Here is a 25053-nt window from a genome sequence, read left to right as displayed (position 1 = left end):
TTATATAAGAAAACAATTTCTTTATTCAGTGAATATATCATTTTACATCTGTTAAAATACAGATAATATTGTATTGACAAACACCATTATGTCTGAGTTGCATTGCTCATAATAGTATCTGTGTGCACGTTGAAAAATTTGAGAAGCTATTTTTTACAGTTCATGATTTTCCTTTCTTGTAAAACTATTTGAAAACATACACTTGAAATAGTTACTACAATGAATACAGTCTATTTATTCGGAACAAACTCCAAGTCTGCTCTAATGAGTGGTCTATGTCCAGTTTTACAACCAACTGAAAATAAGAAATAAAAGATATAATTATGCTAACAATGAAACCCTTGTAAATTTTCAGTAATCCCGAAACTATTTTTTCACATAAGCCTATTTAAATTTTTGCTCTCAATTGTAACAAAAGATGCATTCTATTCATAAATGTGCTTGTGCTATTCTTTAGTACACAATTTTATTTAGGGGCCAGCTGAGGACCACCTCTGGGTGCGGGATTTTCTCGCTGCGTTGAAGACCCATTGGTGGCCTTCGGCTGTTGTCTGGTCTTTGGTCGGGTTGTTGTCTCTTTGACATATTCCCCATTTCCATTCTCAATTTTATTTTGAAACTATCTGATGCATCCCATCGAACTTGAGATAAAGGATACAATAGATAAGTTAAGTCTGACTAATATTTCGACTTTGACAATGAGGGTCGGTTGAAAACAAAATTTTACGACAAAAGAGACGATAGAGGGTTGCTGCTCATGAGGAAGGTATTAAACCAAGAATTCCAAGTGGTGAAGTTGAAATCATCCCTTCGTAAATTATACGGACGCCATCACCAGTTGGTTGGTCGTTATTGAATATCTGTTTCACAGATGACGACTGATATGTTCCAATTGTCGTAACTACAATCTCGTCCCCTTTCCCCCGAATGTGACCTACTGAATTAGACATATCACCGGGTCTGTACTTACATGAGCAACACGACGGGTGCCACATGTGGAGCATGATCTGCTTACCCTTCCGGAGCACCTGAGATCACCCCCAGTTTTTGGTGGGGTTCGTGTTGCTCAGTCTTTGATTTTCTATGTTGTTTGGTGTACTGTTGTTTTTCTGTTTGTCTTTTTCTTTTTAGCCATGGCGTTGTCAGTTTATTTTCGACCAATGAGTTTGAATGTCCCTTTGGTATCCTTCGCCTCTCTTTTATTTAACCATATACATAACAGATAAATATCTATAAACACTATACCTGTTTTGTCTAAAACACTGATAGTAGCCTGACCATCTTGGAATTTTACAGCATAATTAACTATACATTGACTTCCTGGATCTCTATACTGGCACATTTGCCCCAGGTCTATGAAAAGTAAAAAATATATTTCGAGGTAAACGATACACCTACTTTCCTCATATGCTACATTCTTTACAAAACCATAAAGTAATTTAATCATTTGAAACATTAAACATGTAAAGCTGCCTTTGTGCTGAAGAATATTGGTTTAGTGAGCGATTGTCCACGTACATTAAATATCTTTTAAGATTATTCATTGACCAGGTGTTAAATGATCAGTAGCATACATAAAACGGACCTGCTACAGCTTTGAGCATAATCTATGGCTTGCTTCGAAAATCAACAGGTGCTCCTAAGCTGGTTTTGGCGTTCTTTTAGTTTCATTTTTTGATCAATTGCTCTTCAACATGTGATTCCAAATCAGGTTGCGACCAGTCAAAGCTCCAAACATTGTACATAAAAATCAACTCATTGGCAATCATACCACATCTACTTTTTTATTATGTTGTTATGTTGTTATATTGTACAATCTTGCATTCATATTTCTGTTTTTATGTTTCTCATTTATGGAATTGTGAATGATCAAAGTTTTATCTATATGGACAATATAGTTTAGAAGCGCAGTATAAGGTCAATAAATCAGATGTCCATTTTAAATTAAGAAACAAACCATGACAATGAAAACTAAATAATTGCTTACCTCCACCCATGGTAGAAACTTTTGTAATATTAGAACACTTTCGCTCCCTTTTGCATCGCATTGATTTGGTTAGAGCTCCACAAGTTGCACAACTTCTGTATTGTTCACAAACATCATTGCAACCCTGTATACATAAATAAAATGAGAAAGGCATATTTCTATATTGTATATCTATAAAACAGGTGTTATATAAATAACTTCCTGAATAATCCTAAAAGGTTTTCACTTCATTGGATCTTACAAATTACAAAACATTTAAATTTTGATTACCACAAAGCATTTTCACTGGAATAAGCTTAAAACATATTGGTACCAAAACGATGAGGTCTTTTACTTATACCACTTCTACCACTTCGTGACCAACGTCATTAGGCTGACTATCTTGTCACTGTTTGGTGTGCGCTTGCATACTTATTAAGTCCAAAATCACTGTAACAGAAAGAACAATGAAATGTATGCAGTAGTCTCATGAACGAGTCAAGACTTTCTGCAGCGGTAATATGTTCCAATTTCTGATAGTTTTTGAAAAGAAGGACTCTCTCCTGATGCTGGTCTTTCAAGATGCTATTTGGTAAAAGTGAACGTTGATATGTCTTGATAGTCTGTCTGGTGGTATAAGTTTATCACCAACAACAACCTTAACTTCCTTGTTATAAATTTTGTACAGGAGAGTTAGCCTTGTGTTCTTTCTCCTCTCCTCTAGTGTTGATCATTTTAGCTGTTGTAGCATGGTTACAACTGATAATGTGTTGTGGTACCTGTTTGGTACATACTTTGCTGATTTTCTTTTTGTCATTTCTAGCTTATGCTTGTCTTTTTGTGTGGTGAGGATCCCATTGCATTTTCAACTGTCGGTCTAACTAATGCCATATATTGCTTTTCCTTGATCTCACTGTTTGCAGTATTCAAGTTTCTTTTAAGGAATCTTATTGTCCTGTTAGCTTTCTGGCAGAAATTGTTTATATGAGCACCCACTTTTGATCAGATGTTATGGTGACTCAAAGATACATGTTCTAAGTTGAGAACATGGAGGATGTACATTTTGTGTATTTGTCCCTTCTATTTTGTGATTGGCAGACATACACATTTATTGGGATGTAACTGCATCATCCATTTTTCTTCCCACGTGGCTAGCTTGTTGAGATCCTTTTGTAGACAGTTGCTTTCTGATGAGAAAGTGAGGCATCTGCAAATGGCCTCATTATTGATGAAATGTTGTTTGGTGTCATTTATGTAGAAAAGGAAGATGATTTGTCCCAGTAATGATTCTTGCGGAACTCAAGGTTCTACATTTATGATGTCAGACTTCTCCCCTTCTATGACAACAAGCTGTATTCTATCAGAAAGAATGCCATTTATCCATGCATTTGTTTTCCCTTTGATTCCAAAATGATCAAGTTCATGGGATAAGGGACTGTGGCTTACTTTGTCGAAAGTCTGTTTGTTGTCCATTGTTAAGGTTTCTCGTGATATCGTCGATGAACTCCATTAGTCGCCTCTCACATGGCCATTGGTTTCGAAACCCATGCTGCTTTTTGTAGAGGATGTTATTTTCATCCGCAAGTTCAGGCAAGCTTTCAATACCTACTAAGATTACTTGGAGTTTCCTTACTGTTCTTTTTTAGCCATGGTGACAATGTTTTGTGTGGTGCGCAAGAGTCGCATTTTTTAATTTCGACACTCCAAGGCAGACTTTGGTGAAGATTGAATAATTAAAAGTTAAGATATATTATTATAGGTGGTCATTGGCTTAGCAAGAACTAAGTAAATAAATTCAAATATAGATTATTTCTAGACTTGATATTTCTGTTGTCATTTATATAAAAAGTAATATGGTACCCTACCGTGCATTCCTCACATGTTGAACCGCTATAACCAGACTGACATTCACAATAACCGCAATTACATTGGCCTTTTCTGTTGCAAATGGACTGTAAATGAATAACAATAAAAATATGCAGCGCTTTGCAATCAACGATACTGTATGTATTTATGTATCATAATTAAGTCACGTATATGGATAATTGAATTGTCCGACATCTTTTCTAGACAAAATCAAAAATCGAATTTATTTATACAGCATATGAATTTCTATAGAACCCATACGTGATCATATACAACTTTGTATTTGATTTGACCTTCAAACTGATCGCACGCCATTGATAAGTCTTATTGTAAACAAAATGCCCGTCTGGTGTACCAAATTAAAAGCCTGATAGCTTTAATGAGTTTTGGTACTACATATACCATTAATCAAGCTTGTTAGTAAAGATACAATTAATATTCAATTGATATCTGTTAAAAACTGTTTTGCCAAACCAGCAAAAGTCCTTTGTGAGTTATTTGATGACAAAATTGAGTCAAAGTCGTTTGTCTTTGCATATGATCTGAAAGATTTTATTCTATTTGAGTTTTGCAATTATGGAGAGAAAAAAAAGAGCGATTCATTGTCAAATTCTGGACATTGTCAAATCCAGAATTTGACAGGAGGAAACCATGTGACATAATAATACAACTACAAGTGGTTTACTCACCCCGTTTAATGATATACATTGATCATCACTTCTACATTTCTGTGATGTCATACATTCTGAAAAATTACAATGTCTTTATAATGACTTCTTCTTGAATCGTATTCTATAAAAGGTTGTCGTGATTTATTCGTATATATCTAGCAAAGAAATAAGCTATTATTCGTCTGCCATTTTTTTTTACATTAGAACGTACCAAAAAAGTTCAAATACGGTCACTTTAAAATTAACATACAATTTTAGTAAACTTAAGTTAAAAAAAAAAGAAAAACGTTGGAACTGAACATAATCAACAAAAACAAACAATGTGGCAATAGTTTTTACGTTAAGTGTACCTGTTCTTTTTTCTATCCGTACTTCAGGTGATGAAAAGTCTTTTGAACTATACAATACTTCAAAATTAAGGGGGCATCCATCTTGTCCCACAAAATAGCAAATTTTCGCATCTTCCTTTTCTGTAAAGCAACAAAATGTCGTTAAGAAGGAAGAATGATACCATAGCCTATTCAATATTTAGATTTCTAAGAAAAATGACAGAAGGTCAAATTTAAATGCAAATTGAAGATTTTCCAAAAACTGTCAAGATGAAGAACAGGAATGCAAGTACCGGTCCTTTGAAATATCGATTATTCGCACGTGTATGTGTTTCATGGAATTGTCGCATACATCTATACCCTTTCTTCTACAGATCACCATGAGGTACCGATCTTGCAGTCTTGTTAATTAACACTGTGTGTCTGTAAAGCGGATTCATTTAAATAATGTCATAAGAAAGGTCACACATATGCAAATAATATATGATGCTATTCAATTTAACTTTCTATTCCTTTGCAACCTCTCTGCAAAGGACAATTTGGGTCTCTGAACAAACTGTCCCAACTGCCATTGTTAGCAACTGATATGCATATACTCTTTTCACTTTTCTTAATAGTGTTGTCTTCTATCACATAACATAATTTAAATTTAAAAGCTTTGCAATTTAGTAGGTCCCCTTTCGTTTGGTTTTATCATGTTTTATGGACTTCCCCCTTGTAGAATTACCTTGGAGTAAGGTATTTTTGTTAATACTTTTTTTCTTTAATGATTCGAACTGTTAAATTGTAAGTTTTGGCTTCTAACAATGTTGGTATCATACACTTTTACCTGATGAATGTTGTTAAACGATTCGCTCACATCCTAATTGGTATCATTGCATTATATTACATAGCAAGTCCTAACCTGAAAGCTTTTGTACAATAGAATATTCCGGAAGTTCTCCTTTACAGACTGTCCGACACATCGTTCTTGGCATTATATGTCCAACCTCAGCCAGACACTCGGCACATTGTTTGAATCGCCGACATGTAGGAACACACGTCTGAAGAAACAATAATAATTATTGTTTTAGAAATTAACTTGATACAGTGAATGTAAAATTATAATTAAATGGAAAAGCACATTACTGTCACTATGGTACAGTATATGATATTGAAAGTCACAATATGATAAGTACATGCTTTTATATATCTTTTGGAACAAAGTGGTCATTTATGAAAGTTTTATAGGTGGTTTTAACAGAACATGACATTGTATTGCTTACCCAATTTAAAACACATCCACTTCTTTGAGTGATAATACTAATTCAAGTTGTAACAAGTTCTAACACGTATTATACTGCTTTAATTTTACTCACCGGACAATCTTCACAAGTTAATCCATTGTAGCCTCTATTACATCTACACTTTCCACAAATACAGAATCCATTGTTATTACAAATGCTCTGTTCAGAAAACAAATTTTACAGAAATTATAAATTAATACAGTTCCTACATTTCTGTATGAAGAGTATGATGTACCATTCATTGTAAACAATGGGTTTTTTTTCGTTTCCGGGGCAACATTAATTCTAAGTTATGAACATGCAAAATACTTTGCATGTTTTACGTACTTTTTCATTCCATCAATTATATACAAGACATAGGTTTTATTTAAAAATCAAAATTAATTTAGATAAAAATTCGTGTCAGCAATGAATATAAACCAAATAGCATCAACATCAATTGAGCGGTCGATATATCTCCTTCGAGAACAATGAAAAAAACTATAAAATTAACTTACTCCGTCCGTGGCAATGCACGTAGCATTTGTTGTTGGACACCCACAGTTGTTACCAGTATAACCCTCCCTACAGTGACATTCTCCGCATTTACACTGTCCTTTACTGCGTCCTGAAATTGAGATATGAGGAAACAATTGTTGTGTCTCGGGAGTGGTCATTTATCATGGTATAACGTACAAATATACAATTCAATTCATTTGAAACTGATGAATTTTGTACATTATGAACAAAAACATCATGGATTGATTATTAATGAGAATGACATCTACAAATAACATCAATAAAAATTGAATCTACCAAAAATATCAATGGACATTACACCTATCAATACCATTAATGGAAATTACATCTACCAATAATATCAATGGAAATTACATCTACCAATAATGGACATTACAGCTACTAATAATATCAATGGACATTACATCTACTAAAAATACCAAAGGACATTACATCCACCAATAAATCAATGAACATTACATCTACCAATAATATCAATGGACATTACAGCTACCAATAATTTCAATGGAAATCGCATCTATCAATAATATCAATAGAAATTACATGTACCGAATTTACAATACTGAATACTAACCGCCGCATAAAAAGCCATTATGCCGATGACACGTGTTGTCAGAACATTCGCAAAACTTGCCAAGATACATATTATTCTGTAAAACAAAAGTTTAAAAAGCTAATCTGTTAAAACTCAAAATCTGCAAGCTCGAAATATTCGTACTAATGCCAATGTAAATGAAACTACTTCATTTGAATTACTCATATATTTGACTCATAATACTTAAATATTTATTACAAACAACAAATGATTACTGTAAAAAAAGAAGTTAATGTTTAGTCAATTGAACAGACATTTATTTAGCTTTTAAAAAAAAAAACTATTTGCAACAGCTATTTTGATCCGCAATGTTTAAATATACTCCCTAAACTATACCATTCAACCCGTTTTTTCATAACTCCTCTCGATTTATTTACCTGGTACATGTCTTTTGGGTCCAGTGTAAGAATTGTTTTTTCTATAATTTATGCTACTTTATTAATGATCACATGTATATTTAGAATAGTACCAGTCCTATCGTAAGTTCGACCTTATTTTCATTTCGTTATTTTTTAAAAAAATTATCTATATATAACGACTTTAGATAGAGAAAAATATATACCCGTACCGAGTTTCGAACTCAGACAAATAGGGATAATTCATACTGAAAGTCTATTAATTGAATGGTGCTGAAAGTGACAATAATACAAGGAAATAAAAACGTTAAAATAGTTGTTTGCTAGTCATTTTTTCTAGACGAATTGACATACACAGAAAGAGGTGAGCAGCTACATGTAAGTTTAAGTTTAAATTATAAATTGTGATGCACAAACATTTGCTTATCAGTCTTTAAAACAGCTAAACACTGTAGGAAGTAATGTACTAGTATATATTAGAAAATATTGTATGATATCATTAGTAAAACCATGTAGTGTACTTAAACATTAGTATGTTCCGGAATTCTTACAATTATATACTGTTAATAAGATTTCAGTCATTTGGTAGATAATTCCCGTATAAAAATTTCAACAGGAGTTCAACTGGACTCCAGCTTGACTTGAGACGTATTCCAGTCTGACTTTGAAAAGTCCAGTCTGACATGAGCCGTACACGTAATTTTTCTTATACTTGGGTTATTTGCCAGCCGGTATTTTCTTAAAAATCCAACCGCACTTTTTGTAATGCTAACAAGAAAATAAACACGGCTGGACTTTTGAGGAAAATTATCCTCTTTGTAGAATGATCAGCAGGATTTTTGTCTTAGAAAATTTTACATTCATTTATGAACAGGAATTTAGACTTAGAAAATTTTCATCAGGCAAATCTACCCTTACAGAAATAAAAAGTTTGCCACAATAGATTCTGTTCTTTGAAAGGAACAATTCTTTCATAATTTAAAACAGTTAAAAATGAAAGTTTGCAAGTAATAATAATGATAAAATAATTTTTTGTAATATACTTTTAGTTCAAACTATAAGATGTGATACTTTCCCTATATTTTCAATTCCATTATGGAATATTTAACATAGACTGTTGATGGAAAGTTAAAATTTAATTTTGGTGACTTTTGATTGAATTATATCCAAGTTAATATGTTTAATACAACAACTATTTAACATTTCTACTTTTTTCATAAAAAAAACAACAGTAGCAACATCTGTTACAGGTTAAATTTATACATTTTCTAGTATATTTATATTTAATTAGATGAATGCATAACATTAATAATTATCATTCATTCTTTAACATCAATTAGAAACTTGAGCCATATAACAGTGATTTAATAGCAGTTAGTCTTGTAGAAATGTGCCATCTGTTTTCAATTAACCTCAGTCTGGACAGGTCACAGGAAGTACTATCTCCACAGAGATTGAGGCCATATGTAGGAGAACACATTTTGAAATACATATTTCTGCAATTACTATCACTTTTATTAAAAATTTCATAATTAAACAAATTAATAATTGATTTTCTTTTTTTAATATATCACATATTCAAAATGAAGGCACATACAATTAGTCATAAGAGGAACATTTAAAACAACTCCTTAAACAACCTCATGTATTGCAATACAACAAAATTTGAATTTGGAATTAACAGGAAGATGTGTCTTCTTTCTTGAACAAAATGAGAATTTTACATAATTGGATGTAAAGCAAATGTTTGGAAGTAGTTCTTTTCACATTAAATAGAGAAGATGGATCCTTCTGACTGGCATCAATGACAATTTAGGAAGATTGCTGTTTGCATGTGTTTTGGATTGCATATTCTGGTAAGTACAATAAATTGAATTCCACCATTTTGGTGATATTATCTGATATGCTCTTTTTATTCAACATATTAATAAAATAATTACAATATTATAAATAGCTTAATTCTTATTTTTGAAGAGTAAAAAGAATAAAACCTACATCAAATATTTATATTCATGCAATAATTTTCATCTTGTCTGTTATGTCACTGTCACTTCCTGTTTTGAATTGTTATGTAAAAAAATGTATTGTTATATATTTTTTCCCCTCTGTATTAAGGAATGGTTATTATTTGAAAGTTTTTTTGATTTCTACACTTTAAGTGATTTTCTACACTTTAAGTGATTTTCAAAGCCAACTTTATTTTATTCTTAGCCACTTTAAAATTATTTAGGCTATTATAACCACAAATTTTTAGAAGTTAGTATTTAGCTTCTCAATTCCCCATTTCTTGGTTTTGCCAGTAAGACAGTACAAAAAAGAAAAAGAAATAACCAGTATATATGCATAATGTCATCTGTTTTTTTTTTGTATTTTCAGATTATAACAAGGGATGCATGATGCAAATCAAATCAGAAGAATCAACCATCTGAAGAAAAACTGAGCAGTGGCGGATCCAGGGGGAGGGTTCCGGGGGTTGGAACCCCCCATTATTTTGACGATCAATGCATTTGAATGGGGACATATGGTTGGACTCCCCACCTCCCTTAATCCTGTGTTAGGAAACCCCCCTTTTGAAAATGGCTGGATTCGCCCCTGCTGAGATCATCTTTAAAAGTCAAACCGCACTTTTTGAAGTCCAGCTGGACTTTTTAAAGTTCAGCCGGACTTTGTAAAGTCCAGCTGAACTTTATAGAGTCCATATTTTTGCTAGAAATGCCGGCTGGATTTTTTTTCAGACGTACTTTTATTAAAGTCCAGCTGGACTTTATGAACCGGACTACTGCTAATTTAAATATTTCGAACCGGTTTACGGCTAATTTCGCTGAAAGTCCAGCCGGGGTATCTATTATAAGCAATTCAAAGAAAAATCCAAATGAATATTATAAGTACGGTTCTCAGTACGGCTACAGTACGGCTACTGTCCGGCTGGAGTACGTGTCATGTTTTTCATACGGGAATGTCACATCACCAGAATGAACCACAATGTTGACTGCTGTACCCCAATTTTTGACAGTTTTACCTATTATGTCTGTTTGATTTGCTCACACATTGTTGTCAATATAATGGAATTCTATGCGACTGTCATACAAGTGAGAGGTTGAACTAGCTATAAAACCAGGTTCAATCCACCATTTTCTACACAAGGAAATGCCTGTACCAAGTCGGGAATATGAAAGTTGTTTTCCATTCGTTTGATGTGTTTGAGCTTTTAATTGTGCTATTTGATAATAGACTTTCCGTTTTGAATTTTCCTTGAAGTTCGGTATTTTTGTTATTTTACTTTTTTTCTAACATCCAGCCGATCAGTTTAAAAAAAATGTGTTTTTTTTTACAGATGTTTACCACGAATACCTACACATTTGCATAATCCACAAATACACTCTCCTTTTCCAGAACAAACTTCATTTTCTCTGCTACCAATTCTAGGACTATATGAAATAAAGCGACATTTGTCAGTACAGAGAAAATTATGATAAATGATTTTTAGTTTAATATGAGGCACGCGAATGTTTTACCTATTCACTATTCACTCAGCGTTGAAATCTCACTCACAATCAGCAGTCTGATGCTTTTTGTTATTGCATGTAAAGTCGAGCGATGTTTCTTTTAACGAATAAATTGAGAGATAAAATACAGATAGGGGACCGATACAGTTGTGTTGAAATGGGAAATTTTATTGTGTAGTTATATCGATCGATTGTTTGTTACTTGTTAACGCAAATTTTGTAGTTATATTGATTGCTTGTTTGTTACCGGTTAACGCCAATTTTGTAGTTATATTGATTGATTGTTTGTTACTTGTTAACGCCAATTTTGTAGTTATATTGATTGATTGTTTGTTAATTGTTAACGCAAATTTTGTAGTTTTTTTTCACTGCGACTCGCTTTTTATGGAAAATCTATGACACAAGTGTAAAAATGTGAAAATATTTGACGAGTAAAAAAAACCAAGCTAAAAATAAACTTTGTTTTTCAAGTCTGACTATTAAAGTCTACATACAAGAACAAATTTTGTTCTTACCTACGACAAATATTCTCAGATTCAGATTTGGAAAATGGACATTCGAGGTTGACATCTAAAATGTCCTCCTCCTGTGGTGGTGGGGCCTCCACAACTGTAGCTTGTAATACACAATTTCCATCACCCACATTTCGTTTGGTGTTATATGAACACTTCTTCCCATACTTTAACAAAATAAATATGTTGTTAGACTTTTATTTGTTTAGATACATTTTTAAAAACAATATGCATTATTTTTGTCAGAAATAATAATAATGATGATACCTAGAATATTTTAAGGCATAACGTTTCGGTTACAAATATTTTACAGTAGAAAATGGAATTATTTTGTGCTGACAGCTACCTTAACATGAACAGTAACTGACAAAAACACACATCATGATATATCTATTGTTATACAGCTTCATACAAACGATACAAGTAAATGCACTTTAGTCTTAATCAGTCATTTTGACCTTAACATCATCTGAAACGTCTGAACATGAAATACGTTAAGTTTTAGTAAGAGTTATTTTTCTGTAAATACAGTTCTCACTGTTCAGACATTACAGTCGGGCCAGTACTGTTCAGTAGCGTTTTAGACATTTCAGTTTGCTGTTGTTTTTGTATAGGTAAATATGTAAACAATACCTACTGAACAGTCTGAATATAGACTGAACAGATCGTTATTGACTGCTAGCGAATTGTCTAAATGGTATTGAATTTACCGTCGTCAACATGCAAGTCTGAAAATTAACCGAAATGACTTAATTTCTTATTCTGTTCAAATCAAATTCACTGTTTTCATGGAAAAAAAAATCTATTGTGTCTATGCCCTTTTCAACGGAAAAAATGGTTTAGGAACTAGAACGATCTGAAAAGTGTAGATTCAATGATCAACCATAGTTTGAAATGAAAATTGATTATTTTACACCAAATTGGATGCGAACTATAAACATCATGTTCATATCACTTGCACGATTGAATTAATGTCTAGATCCCCATTATGATATTAACCTGACCAGGAATATGTAATGGAAAAAAACTTACAAAGTATAAACAGCAAAAAAGAGACGGAAGATACCAAGAGATATTTAAAACTCATGCGTCGAGATAAAATGTCAACGGAAGATAACAAGAGATATTTAAAACTCGAACGTCGAGATAAACTGACAACGGAAGATACCAAGAGATATCTAAAACTCATGCGTCGAGATAAACTGACAACGGAAGATACCAAGAGATATCTAAAACTCATACGTCGAGATAAACTGACAACGGAAGATACCAAGAGATATTTAAAACTTGAACGTCGAGATAACCTGACAACGGAAGATACCAAGAGATATCTAAAACTCATACGTCGAGATAACCTGACAACGGAAGATACCAAGAGATATCTAAAACTCATACGTCGAAACGTTATCAAATTATGATAAAGAGTTGCAAAATATAAATCCTTTCTCAATTATACCTTGACAAATTCTATTTGACTGCTAGCGAATTGTCTAAATGGTATTGAATTTACCGTCGTCAACATGCAAGTCTGAAAATTAACCGAAATGACTTAATTTCTTATTCTGTTCAAATCAAATTCACTGTTTTAATGGAAAAAAATCTATTGTGTCTATATATGCCCTTTTCAACGGAAAAAATGGTTTAGGAACTAGAACGATCTGAAAAGTGTAGATTCAATGATCAACCATAGTTTGAAATGAAAATTGATTATTTTACACCAAATTGGATGCGAACTATAAACATCATGTTCATATCACTTGCACAATTGAATTAATGTCTAGATCCCCATTATGATATTAACCTGACCAGGAATATGTAATGGAAAAAAACTTAACAAAGTATAAACAGCAAAAAAGAGACGGAAGATACCAAGAGATATTTAAAACTTGAACGTCGAGATAACCTGACAACGGAAGATACCAAGAGATATCTAAAACTCATACGTCGAGATAACCTGACAACGGAAGATACCAAGAGATATCTAAAACTCATACGTCGAAACGTTATCAAATTATGATAAAGAGTTGCAAAATATAAATCCTTTCTCAATTATACCTTGACAAATTCTATTTGACTGCTAGCGAATTGTCTAAATGGTATTGAATTTACCGTCGTCAACATGCAAGTCTGAAAATTAACCGAAATGACTTAATTTCTTATTCTGTTCAAATCAAATTCACTGTTTTAATGGAAAAAAATCTATTGTGTCTATGCCCTTTTCAACGGAAAAAATGGTTTAGGAACTAGAACGATCTGAAAAGTGTAGATTCAATGATCAACCATAGTTTGAAATGAAAATTGATTATTTTACACCAAATTGGATGCGAACTATAAACATCATGTTCATATCACTTGCACAATTGAATTAATGTCTAGATCCCCATTATGATATTAACCTGACCAGGAATATGTAATGGAAAAAAACTTAACAAAGTATAAACAGCAAAAAAGAGACGGAAGATACCAAGAGATATTTAAAACTCATGCGTCGAGATAAAATGTCAACGGAAGATAACAAGAGATATTTAAAACTCGAACGTCGAGATAAACTGACAACGGAAGATACCAAGAGATATCTAAAACTCATGCGTCGAGATAAACTGACAACGGAAGATACCAAGAGATATCTAAAACTCATACGTCGAGATAAACTGACAACGGAAGATACCAAGAGATATTTAAAACTTGAACGTCGAGATAACCTGACAACGGAAGATACCAAGAGATATCTAAAACTCATACGTCGAGATAACCTGACAACGGAAGATACCAAGAGATATCTAAAACTCATACGTCGAAATAAACTGACAACGGAAGATACCAAGAGATATTTAAAACTCATACGTCGAGATAAACTGACAACGCCATGGTTTTAAATTCTTTGAAGCTGATTTGGAATTGTTGTTTAATGGTATTTCACTGAATTTTCCCGTGTGTAATTTTATCGGAAAAGCAAACTGTAATACTCAGCAATTACCACCTAGCTTCTAGGAACACCCAACAATCTTGTTAGTTTGAAGTTATTATGACTTAATTTCCAAATCCTTCGGGCAATGTTGACCGGCTATTCCTTTTAGGTCCCGTTTGGTCACATAGCTTCTAATGTACTCAAGTATTATACATTCTTGACTTACAAGTGTTTGGGTTTGAGCGTTTCCGATGGAGATAGGTCCAGAAAAGCGTTTCGGATGAAGATAGATCCAGAAAAGCGTTTCCGATGAAGATAGATCCAGAAAAGCGTTTCCGATGAAGATAGATCCAGAAAAGCGTTTCCGATGGAGATAGATCCAGAAAAGCGTTTCCGATGAAGATTAATCCAGAAAAGCGTTTCCGATGGAGATAGATCCAGAAAAGCGTTTCCGATGAAGATAAATCCAGAAAAGCGTTTCGAATGCACACAGTTTATAAAGTGTTATTTTCATTTTTTACCACTGGGTTTCTACCACCTGTTAATAAGTTCAGAAAATAGTTAGAAACTAAAGTTTTAATTCACACAGTCAAGTTCTTTTCATTTTTATCAATTTTTAATAAAATAATTGCATGCGTGAGATTGTTGTAAAGGATACAAAACTCTTTTCAGAAAAAAATACAATACATAACAAATTCTGTGATTGACGGTGTCGTGAGTAAGTTAATCATAGAAAACTTCAGAACTTACATTTCTGTTGTTGATGACTTTACATTGACAAATATATCTGATATCCACTTTAACTATTTTCTTGGCCTTTCCTATCTTTACCAAAATATTGTAGCGTCTAAAACAGAAAGCGTAAGATCTAACACTTTGTCTTAATTGCCATCAAAATTTTGAAGTTTACGTATAACAATAAAGAGATGTAGTATACTATATATGATGGCAAATGAGACAACTGTCCAAAAGAGACCACAATGACGTTGATGTAAGCAGCTAAAGGCCACCATACGACCTTCGACAATGAGAAAAACCTTATAGTTAATTATAAAAGTTTCCGATTGTCACAAAATAATTAAAACGAGAAAACCAACAGTTTGCTTTATGATAAAACATCAAACTAAAAACAAATATGACAGAAATCAACCAACGATAACAACTGAAGTTCAGGCTAAGCTATTACATGACAGTATACTCAAACGGTCTATGTTTTAAGCAAAATAAGACATTAAATAGTTTCGTATACAACATAAAATAGTATCAGATATAATGCAATGCATAATAATGGAGGGAGTTAGGGGTAATTTTCCATATTACACAGTATTGGTAGTTTTAAACTGCAGTCAACAAAGTCGTGACCAATATTGTACCATAATCTGATGAACAACACATTGGTATTTAACGTTTTATTGCAGGACCCTTCCAGAACACCTGCCTGTCGTTCTTTTGGTATGAATATTGATATATTATCACTAATTGTTCTTATATAGTGCTTAAAAAAGAAAGGAGGCGAAAGATACCTAGGGACATTTAAACTCATAAGTCGAAAATAACCTGACAACGCCATGGCTAAAAAAGAAAAAGACAAACAGTAGTACACAAAACAAAACATAGACAACTAAAGACTGAGCAACACGAATCCCACCAAGAACTGGGTTGATCTCAGGTGATCCATATGTTAGTACAAAACCGGTGATAAGTCTAATTCTGTAGGTCACATTCGGGGAAAAGGGGACGGGATTGTAGTTACGACAATTCGAACATATCCGTTGTCATCTGTGAAACGGAAATTCCATAAATGTCAACCAACTCGTGATGGCGTCCGTAAAATTTACGAAGTGATGATTTCAACTTCATCATATGGAACTCTTGGTTTAATAGCTTCCTTGTGAGCAGCAACCCTCTATCAAGGAAATCATGATAGGAAATACAAGCCTTGGAATATCGTATCAACTGGGAGATAATAATAGATACATATTAATCAATTTCTAATATTTTAAGTGAAAATGAAGATGTACATACCCTCTTGGTTTATCAAGACAGTTTTTCAGTCTAGTTGTCAATTCAAACGTCACCTATAATAGATTTAATATGTCAATGTGGGTATTTGAAGTTAAAATAACAATTATAATGTTTTTCATAAAAAGTATACATTAAGATAAAAAAAACATAAACTGTATTTATACCATTTAGAATACTAAAATACATGTAGCAAGGTAACACAATGATTTATCAAGCATTTATCAAGGTCTGGATAGGGGTCCTTAATTTCTGCATTATGGATGGGGTCCTTCATTTCTGTAAATTTTTACCGCATTAACGCTTATTCTGTTGAATTCTAATGAAAATGATTTTACCATTAAACTTTTCTATAATTAGATGATTTCATTATTTTTTTTACATCGTTCATTTCTGTAAGCAATATCGTATTACCCAATTTATTTTATTTTCCACAGTTATTCTTTATGATTTGGCACCCCATCTATCACCATTCTTTATATTTTTTGCTTATTTTTCTCTATTTATTATTTCTTTGCCGTTATTCTCTATTCTGTTAACCCTATCCAGACCCTCATCTACGTGTTAATTTTACAAACCTGTTGGCCTTTCTTTACTTTTCTGCAGACAAACTTATTACCTTTCCTTCTCCTACAAAATGATTTTGTTAATCACAATAACTCATCTGCAATGCAATGTTGCAAATAAAACCCAATAATTGCCAATAGTACTACCAAGACTTCTATACAATGAATTATAGAATGTATCAAATTATGATAAAGAGTTGCAAAATATAAATCCTTTCTCAATTATACCTTGACAAATTCTATTTTTGTTCAGATTAATTTTTAATTTCGATATAACCCACATTATATCATTTCTAAACATTGATTGTTTGTTTGTTTGTGTGTATTCTTCGTTTTACTTTTCTTAATTGTTAACACAACATTGCCTGGCTACCCAAAAGATAAGTTTTCAGAAGAGTTGAACAAATTTAACCAATGAACTGTCGACTTAATTTATACACACTCACCCGTTTTTACAGTCTGACTCAATTGTTAACTCTACTGGCTTCTTGTTAGATCTCCATCCTCCTACCAGTACATTTTCCTGAAAAATAAAGAAAGTTTTTCTTAGAATACATCACACATTTAAAACAATAAGACCTAAATGTGTTTGATAAAAAGAAATGGAAAAATTACACACGTTCCTAGAAAAAAAAAAAATTTCGAAGATTTGAATGAATCATATAATATGTACATGCATTTCTTAAAAATGAATTATCATTAAAGAAAAAAAATAAACCCCTAATTGCAACACATGGAATCACATATTTGCAAAAGTTTATACTATGACAATTCATTAACTGCTTCAGGGAAAAGGATTGCACAATGTAGTACTGGAACCGATTTATTTCATTTGTTACTGGACAGAAAAAGAGGATGAGTAGATATATGTTTCTTAACAATTGAGGAGAGATGAGGAATACTAATTGAGTTCAAAATTGAAAAAAATGGATAACATCGGAAATGTTTTTGTATATGCTTTGCAAACACACGAAGAGGGCAAAGAAAAAGACGGTCAAAATACAATGTGATTTCAATATTTTGGATGTAATCAACTGTAGTTCACCGAACAGCCTATAACAATGAACAGAACCCATACCGTAAAATCAACTTCAAAAGACATGATAAAATGTTAAAAAACAAAACTCGAACGAGCAAACCGAGGACGTGATTTATAACAAGTCAATTAACGAAAAACAAATATGACAGACATGAACCATCGACAACCACTAAAATACAGCAGCATTTCCACTTCCTCGGGATAGGTACATACAGACTGTGGCGGGATTATACATGTCTGTGAGCGTTCATTATATTGTCCCCTTGAAATGAAAATTTAAACATACCTTCCTTCTTCTTGTATTTCGTGGCACTAGAACTGTTAAAGGAAACGAAACGGATGCATCTGAAACAAGACGATAGTTATTGTTATCAAATTCGATTATTCAAAATTATAGAAAAGTCCACGATCTCGTATTTATGACAATATATATACGTGGACATTGAGCTACTCATTTTAGCAGGATGAACTATGGTACTTGTCGGTCCGTATAGATATTCGAATGAATGCCTTACTACCTCAACATCTTGTGTCTACATACTTACCCTTGGAGTGGGTGCTATTCAGTAAGGAAAGGTCGTTAACTATTTTTTTAAACCAAGTTATGTATGGCAAAATCACTTAGCCTGATTAAAATTCATTCCCTCAATTAATGTACATACTGTATTTAAACTCGTCAAACCATATTCTAGAATTTCAGTTCAAGACAAAGAGATATTCAAGTATTAACCCTTAACGCAATAAGAGTGGTTTAAGCAAATATAAAAAAGAACTACAATGCATTCTAATAACGGTCATGGTAAAAAAAAAAAAAATACCAAATGTTTTCGTTTTTCTGGTTCTATTTCATTCGCTTTACTTACTGTGAAAGACCGTTTTTTGTAACCTTGAATGAAGTAAAACCCCTCCCAATCCGATTAAAACCAGGCCTTATATTGCTTGTAAGCGAAAAAGGCAAAACTTAAAAAATCGAAAACGGCAGCTGAAACAATTCATTAATGCCTTTTAACGTGGTGCACAATCTTAAAGCGTGTAATTTGTATTAATCATATGTAACGAATATTTAAATACTTGCTTTGACGCAGATTTATGGTCGCTTTTGAAATGCTGACTAAATTTTCTTCAATTTTATTTTTCTGCAAAATAAAAAAAAAAAATTAAGATAATATAGAATACCATCAAATCAATAATAATCCTATCCCTTTCAGTCCCGTTTTGCTTTAATATCACTTGAACATCATAAAATAAAACTTGTCTTTCTTTAACATAACCAATACATTTGTAGTTGAGTATATATATTTTAGGAGTATATTTTCTCTCTATAATTTCCAAAACAGGGGATGGTGGCTATTCAGTACCATTCTTTTTCTGTCAATTCATCTCGAAGGCAAAAAAACTGTTCATATCTTGGTATATCATTCTCACTGGAACAGATGGCTGATTATTTGAGAATACAGAAAGAATAAGAAAACCAGGAAGAACATGCATCAATTCTAATACAATACACGACGATAAGAATAAAGGTATTCCGAAGTCTGATATAATTTTAGAATACATGTACATATCGCAAATTGTTAAAAAAAGAACTGCCTATAAATATTATAAATTATTTTTTTAATGAAAATGTTAACGAGCACATCAAGAATACTATATATATATATATATGTATATGCTTCAATTCAGAATCATGATTAATACATCCCATATTTTCAGAATTCAAGAACCTGAGATATGAATATTAATTCATATAGACTAATTAAACAAACAGACGAATTATAGATAAATATAGTTCCATATTCATTTTCGAAGCTTAAGCAGAATAAAAATAATGGTATATTCAGCCTCTTTGTTTTGTTTTCCATCCATCTTGAAATAAACAAACTTCATGCTGCACTTTTTATGCCCCACCTAGAGGCACTATATGTTTTTCGGTATGAGCGTCCGTTCGTTCATCCGTCTGTCCCGCTTCATATTAAAGTTTTTAAAGTTAAAGTTTTTTAGGTTAAAGTTTTTGGTCAAGGTAGGTTTTTGATGAAGTTAAAGTCCAATCAACTTGAAACTTAGTACACATGTTCCCTAAGATATGATCTTTCTAATTTTAATGCCAAATTAGAGTTTTGACCCCAATTTCACGGTCCACTGAACATAGAAAATGATAGTGCGAGTGTGGAATACATGTACTATGGACACATTCTTGTTTTATCAATTTTTTTTAAAGTTAACCATGAGTTTATAATTATATATTATAGTAAATTTCTCTTGTTTATAATTGATTGCCATTTAAAAAACCGAAACTTTCTAAAAATTCCACTATCAAATTTTACCTTACAATTCTGTATATTTACCTGCAAATTTGGAGTTTCATTTGTAGTAAATAGCTCTTTCTTTGGACAAGATTTTCGAAACTTTCGAACATTCTGGCATCGTTCCCATTCGCCTCCTTCAAAATCCTATATAATTTCAAAGTTGTTTGAGTTAATTCATATTGAGATAATTTATATTGTTCTTACATGGTAACTTTTCATGTTTGGAGATTTTTTAAAATTATATAAAATAAAATTCAAAGAATAAAAGGTATAAACAATTAAAAAAAATACATTTTATACTTATTGACTGGGTATGAGTGGAATAGTAAGTTTATTGTCCCCTGAGGTGCAACTATTGCCCTGGTGCGTAGCCGAGGGCAATAGTTGTATTCGAGGGGACAATAAACTTACTATTCCACGAATACTCAGTCAGTAAGTGTTTTATTATACCGAAAGAAACAACAGACAATAAATTTCGGGGCTAAATCAATTATCGTAATATAAAAAGCAGATACACAACCATACTGTTAAACGTTTAATTCATATATATTCTGAATGCTAAGGCTACGTCCTGCACTGGCGTCAATATAAAAAAAAGAAGATGTGGTATGATTGCCAATGTGACAACTCTCCACAAGTGACCAAATGACACAGAAATTAACAACTATAGGTTACAGTACGGCCTTCAACAATGAGCAAAGCCCATACCGCACAGTCAGCTATAAAAGGCCCCGAAATTACAATGTAAAACAATTCAAACGAGAAAACTAACGGCCTAATTTATGTACAAAAAATGAACGAAAAACAAATATGTAACACATAAACAAACGACAACCACTGAATAACAGGCTCCTGACTTGGGACAGGCACATACATACAGAATGTGGCGGGGTTTAACATGTTAGCGGGATCCCAACCCTTCCCCTAACCTGGGATAGTGGTGTAACAGTACAACATAAGAACGAACTAAATAAATCAGTTGAAAGAGGTTTAACTCATCAGATGGATAAAAATACAAATACTGCAAATACAAGTGGACGTGGCCGTGTACTTGTACATCCAAACAACAAAAAGACACTAAGTACAGATCTTAGAGTACTCGCAGTTACTGACAGCTAGTTCAAAGTCACTAACAACTAATAAAAATAATCATGCATCTAAGACTAATTTATCAATCAGTACACATCCAACATCTAATGGATTTAGTGTAAAGACGTCATAAACAGTCGGAGAAAAACACGACCTTGTGCAATGCCAAGATACAGGTATCGACAGATTGTAGATCCATGAATGTGTATATGTATATAACAATAATATTTAGTTTGCTTTTAATTTACTGATAACAAAATCAATATTAGTACCAATAAAAACAATATTTAATGATCTAATTACAGTGTTGAATCGGTAACCTTTTAGAATAAGTTTATTTAAAGGATCGATAAGTTTACCAGGATCGTTTCTAAATTTCCGGGCACGGTAAACAATATTGCCGTAAAAATGAGGATGTGCAATCCCGTTTGAAATAAGTTTTCTACAGGTACAACCAAACTTCAAAACCAAATCTTTATATCTGTGGAAGAATTTAGTAAAGGTTTTAAGTAAATTTAAGTAACGAAATCCCTGGCTTAATAATTTACCAGTAATACATAGATTACGTTCGTTAAAATCAAAAACGTCAAAACAGACACGGGCATTGCGAACGAGTTGTGAAACATAAACACCGTAAGATGGTGCCAAAGGAACATCACCATCCAAAAAGGGAAAATTAACAATAGGGAACGAAAAATCGTCCCTTTTGTCGTAAATTTTAGTGTGGAGTTTCCCGTGTAAAACCGAAATATCTAAATCTAGGAAAGGACAGTTGTTTCCGTTTAAATTTGATTTATTTAAAGTAAGTTCCTTTGTGTAAATTTCGGCAGTATATTGAGAAAATTCTTGATTATTTAACGAAAAAACATCATCAAGATAACGGTAAGTGTTGTTGAATTTATCAATTAAATGCAATTTAGACGGGTCTTTACTGAGTTTGGTCATAAACTGTAATTCATAACAGTACAAAAACAAGTCTGCTATTAAAGGGGTGTAATTAGTGCCCATAGGAATACCTACAACCTGTCGATAAACTTTGCTGCCGAAACGTACATAAATATTATCAAGGAGAAAATTAACAGCTTTAATCATCTCATCACACCTCCAGTAAGTATATCTAGCATATTTACCTTTCTCATTAGAGAAGAAGGATTTAAACCCTAGATACAATAGGTAAAACGCGACGTCGTAACTCCCGCGGTATTCTCAACATCCTCCAATCCCGTAGCTGCAGTTGAAATTCCGCGAAATATAATGACGCTTGCGGTCAAATAGTTTCATCGAGGGCAAATAGTTGGAAACTATTGACCGGTAAAATAGTTCAACGTTTGCAATTTGAAAAATAGTGAAAATATTGTGTACTTATTTTATATAGAAAATAATAACTGAGGTATAATAATGATTTGATAAGACTCTCGTTTGTTAAGATAAGAGATTACGTAGAATATATAGACTCGGGGCCTTTTATAGCCGACTATACGGTATGGGTTTTTCATATTGTTGAAGGCCGTACGGTTGCCTATAATTGCTTATATCCACTTTATTTGAACTTTGGTGAATAGCTGTCTCACTGGCAATCATACCTCATCTCCTTATTTTTATATCGTACACTATTCTTCTACAATGTGTGTACCAATTGTTATTCAACAGATCGAGCTTATAAGGCAGAGGGTTGATATCTAACAAATATTATTATAGAGGAATTCCACACACTCTACACGTTAAAGAACGCTTGGAACAAATCTTTTAAGGGTACGTTGGTGGCGGTCTGTTGCAGGGCAAACATTCTTCCTCTATCCTCTATCCACCATACCATTATTTTTTATTAGCTGTACAAATTCCCAACCCTTCATCACTGTCTTTTCACCCTGTATGATCTATCTATTTTGCATAAGTTGTGATAATTTTCGTTCTAAATTTGAATGCAATGATTGATCAACAACCAATCATGTCAGAAACAGTGGTTATCTTTTGTTACATATTTCATTTGTGGTTGCTTTGGGAATTTGGTGCAGATATTTGATTGTCTCTGTTGAAACTCGTTTACCACAAACAGCTGCATATTTGACTTCCAGATGTTTTGTGGTTTTTTTTTTTGTGTCGTTTGGTAACTGTCTCATTAAAGTAATCGCGAAATGTCCCTTTTTCATGTACATATACGTGATTTGATATACTTACCGGCGATGCACACCATGCACATTTAGGGTTTAGTAAGAAGCAGTCTGAGCAGGAAAGGGCGTTACATTCATTCACATCAGCTTTTACTGAAATAAAACAAGAGGTATTATTAACACTAATTAAAGATACCAAGCTTATAACTTTGTTCAGCAGACATTTTTTTTTAAAAACAGTTTGCAACACTAAACATTCTACTAAAGAAAAAAAAACTACATTAATTTTCTTGTTTTCCTTTTCAACAAAATACCACCAGCACATGTGTATATTAAAAGGATAACAAGAGAGAGGTCAAAATTAATGAGTCGTTGAAATTAAGTGGCATTTGAATATTAAAGAAGTTAAATGATATTTTATTTTATTTCATATATATCTATAAAATCTAAATGTTATTCATCGCTACACTTCGCTGTTGATGACAATTTTAATATAATCATGAAAACTTTACAAGTTTTATGAAAAAATAATGAATATGTATCTGAAAGACATTCGTGGCGTTACATCCAATATAACTTTGATTTTCGTTATCTAACTATGATCTATGAATCATTATGAGTAAACAAACCAACCAATCAATCAACAGTTGAAATTAGACCCAACGTGGATATTTTCCTCTGAACGTTGTAATCTAAAAATTCTTGAAAATACTGTTCTTGTCATTAAAACTAACTATTTATGATAGTAGAACTTGTCTTAACATTGACAAACATGTGGAAAAGTGAAAACCTGTCAAATTGAACTCCCGTTTTGGACTCAATGTCTACATAGTAATTTGACATGTATCTTAATATAGTATATAGAAAAATCTGTCCAAAAAGACTTCAATTGAGACAGCAGATGCAGTATTCACTGTATTTACAGTGGCAACATTAGACTTAAAATGGGGATAGAGATTTATGAACTTTGTACGATTTTATGGGCTATCATAAATTTTTCCATAATGGTCCTCCTTTTTCCAAAATATTGCAATTGTAGCAGAAGTCTTAGGCCCTATATCATGAAATTCAATAGTTTTCTTTTTTTAAATAATGTACCTTTGGTTATCAATGAAATTATATATCCGTCTTACCTGAGATTGCAACGGAAATAAACAAAAATATTTGTATGAATTCCATATATTGATACTCCATGATATTGTATTTTCCTGTGTATATTTCCCTGACCTTTGGTCACTATTTTCTATTTTGACCGATAGTAAATTCTGTTATTTATTTGTTTTGGCACACAGTGAAATTATGAGTAAACATAATTGACACTAAATACTCTTACACATATTTGCGTTGACAAAATTGAGAAATCTAAATTTGGTGCTAAAATCAATTTTATTACCTGTTTGTCAAGG

The 25053-nt window shown here is 32.5% G+C and overlaps 1 protein-coding gene across 1 annotated transcript; it reads right to left on the bottom strand.

Moving 5' to 3' along the window:
- Positions 1-25036, bottom strand: LOC127707947 (integrin beta-like protein 1). Its single transcript, XM_052212705.1, has 21 exons — positions 24781-25036; positions 23715-23800; positions 20487-20591; positions 19217-19277; positions 18428-18486; positions 17549-17625; positions 17115-17166; positions 16540-16592; positions 15265-15361; positions 11610-11773; positions 10944-11016; positions 7212-7287; positions 6616-6725; positions 6191-6277; positions 5737-5875; positions 4854-4973; positions 4522-4577; positions 3832-3918; positions 1988-2111; positions 1246-1353; positions 1-295 (listed from the first exon to the last, which is right to left on the bottom strand). The coding sequence occupies exons 1-21, from the start codon at positions 24839-24841 to the stop codon at positions 231-233; spliced, it is 1860 nt and encodes a 619-aa protein (XP_052068665.1). The 5' UTR covers positions 24842-25036; the 3' UTR covers positions 1-230.
- Between the last annotated feature and the right edge of the window lie 17 nt (positions 25037-25053).

The sequence above is a fragment of the Mytilus californianus genome, unplaced genomic scaffold, assembly GCF_021869535.1.
Source record: "Mytilus californianus isolate M0D057914Y unplaced genomic scaffold, xbMytCali1.0.p SCAF_7, whole genome shotgun sequence".
Taxonomy (NCBI): domain Eukaryota; kingdom Metazoa; phylum Mollusca; class Bivalvia; order Mytilida; family Mytilidae; genus Mytilus; species Mytilus californianus.
The sequence above is the reverse complement of the archived record's forward strand: the minus strand, read 5'-3'. Positions and strand labels throughout refer to the sequence as shown.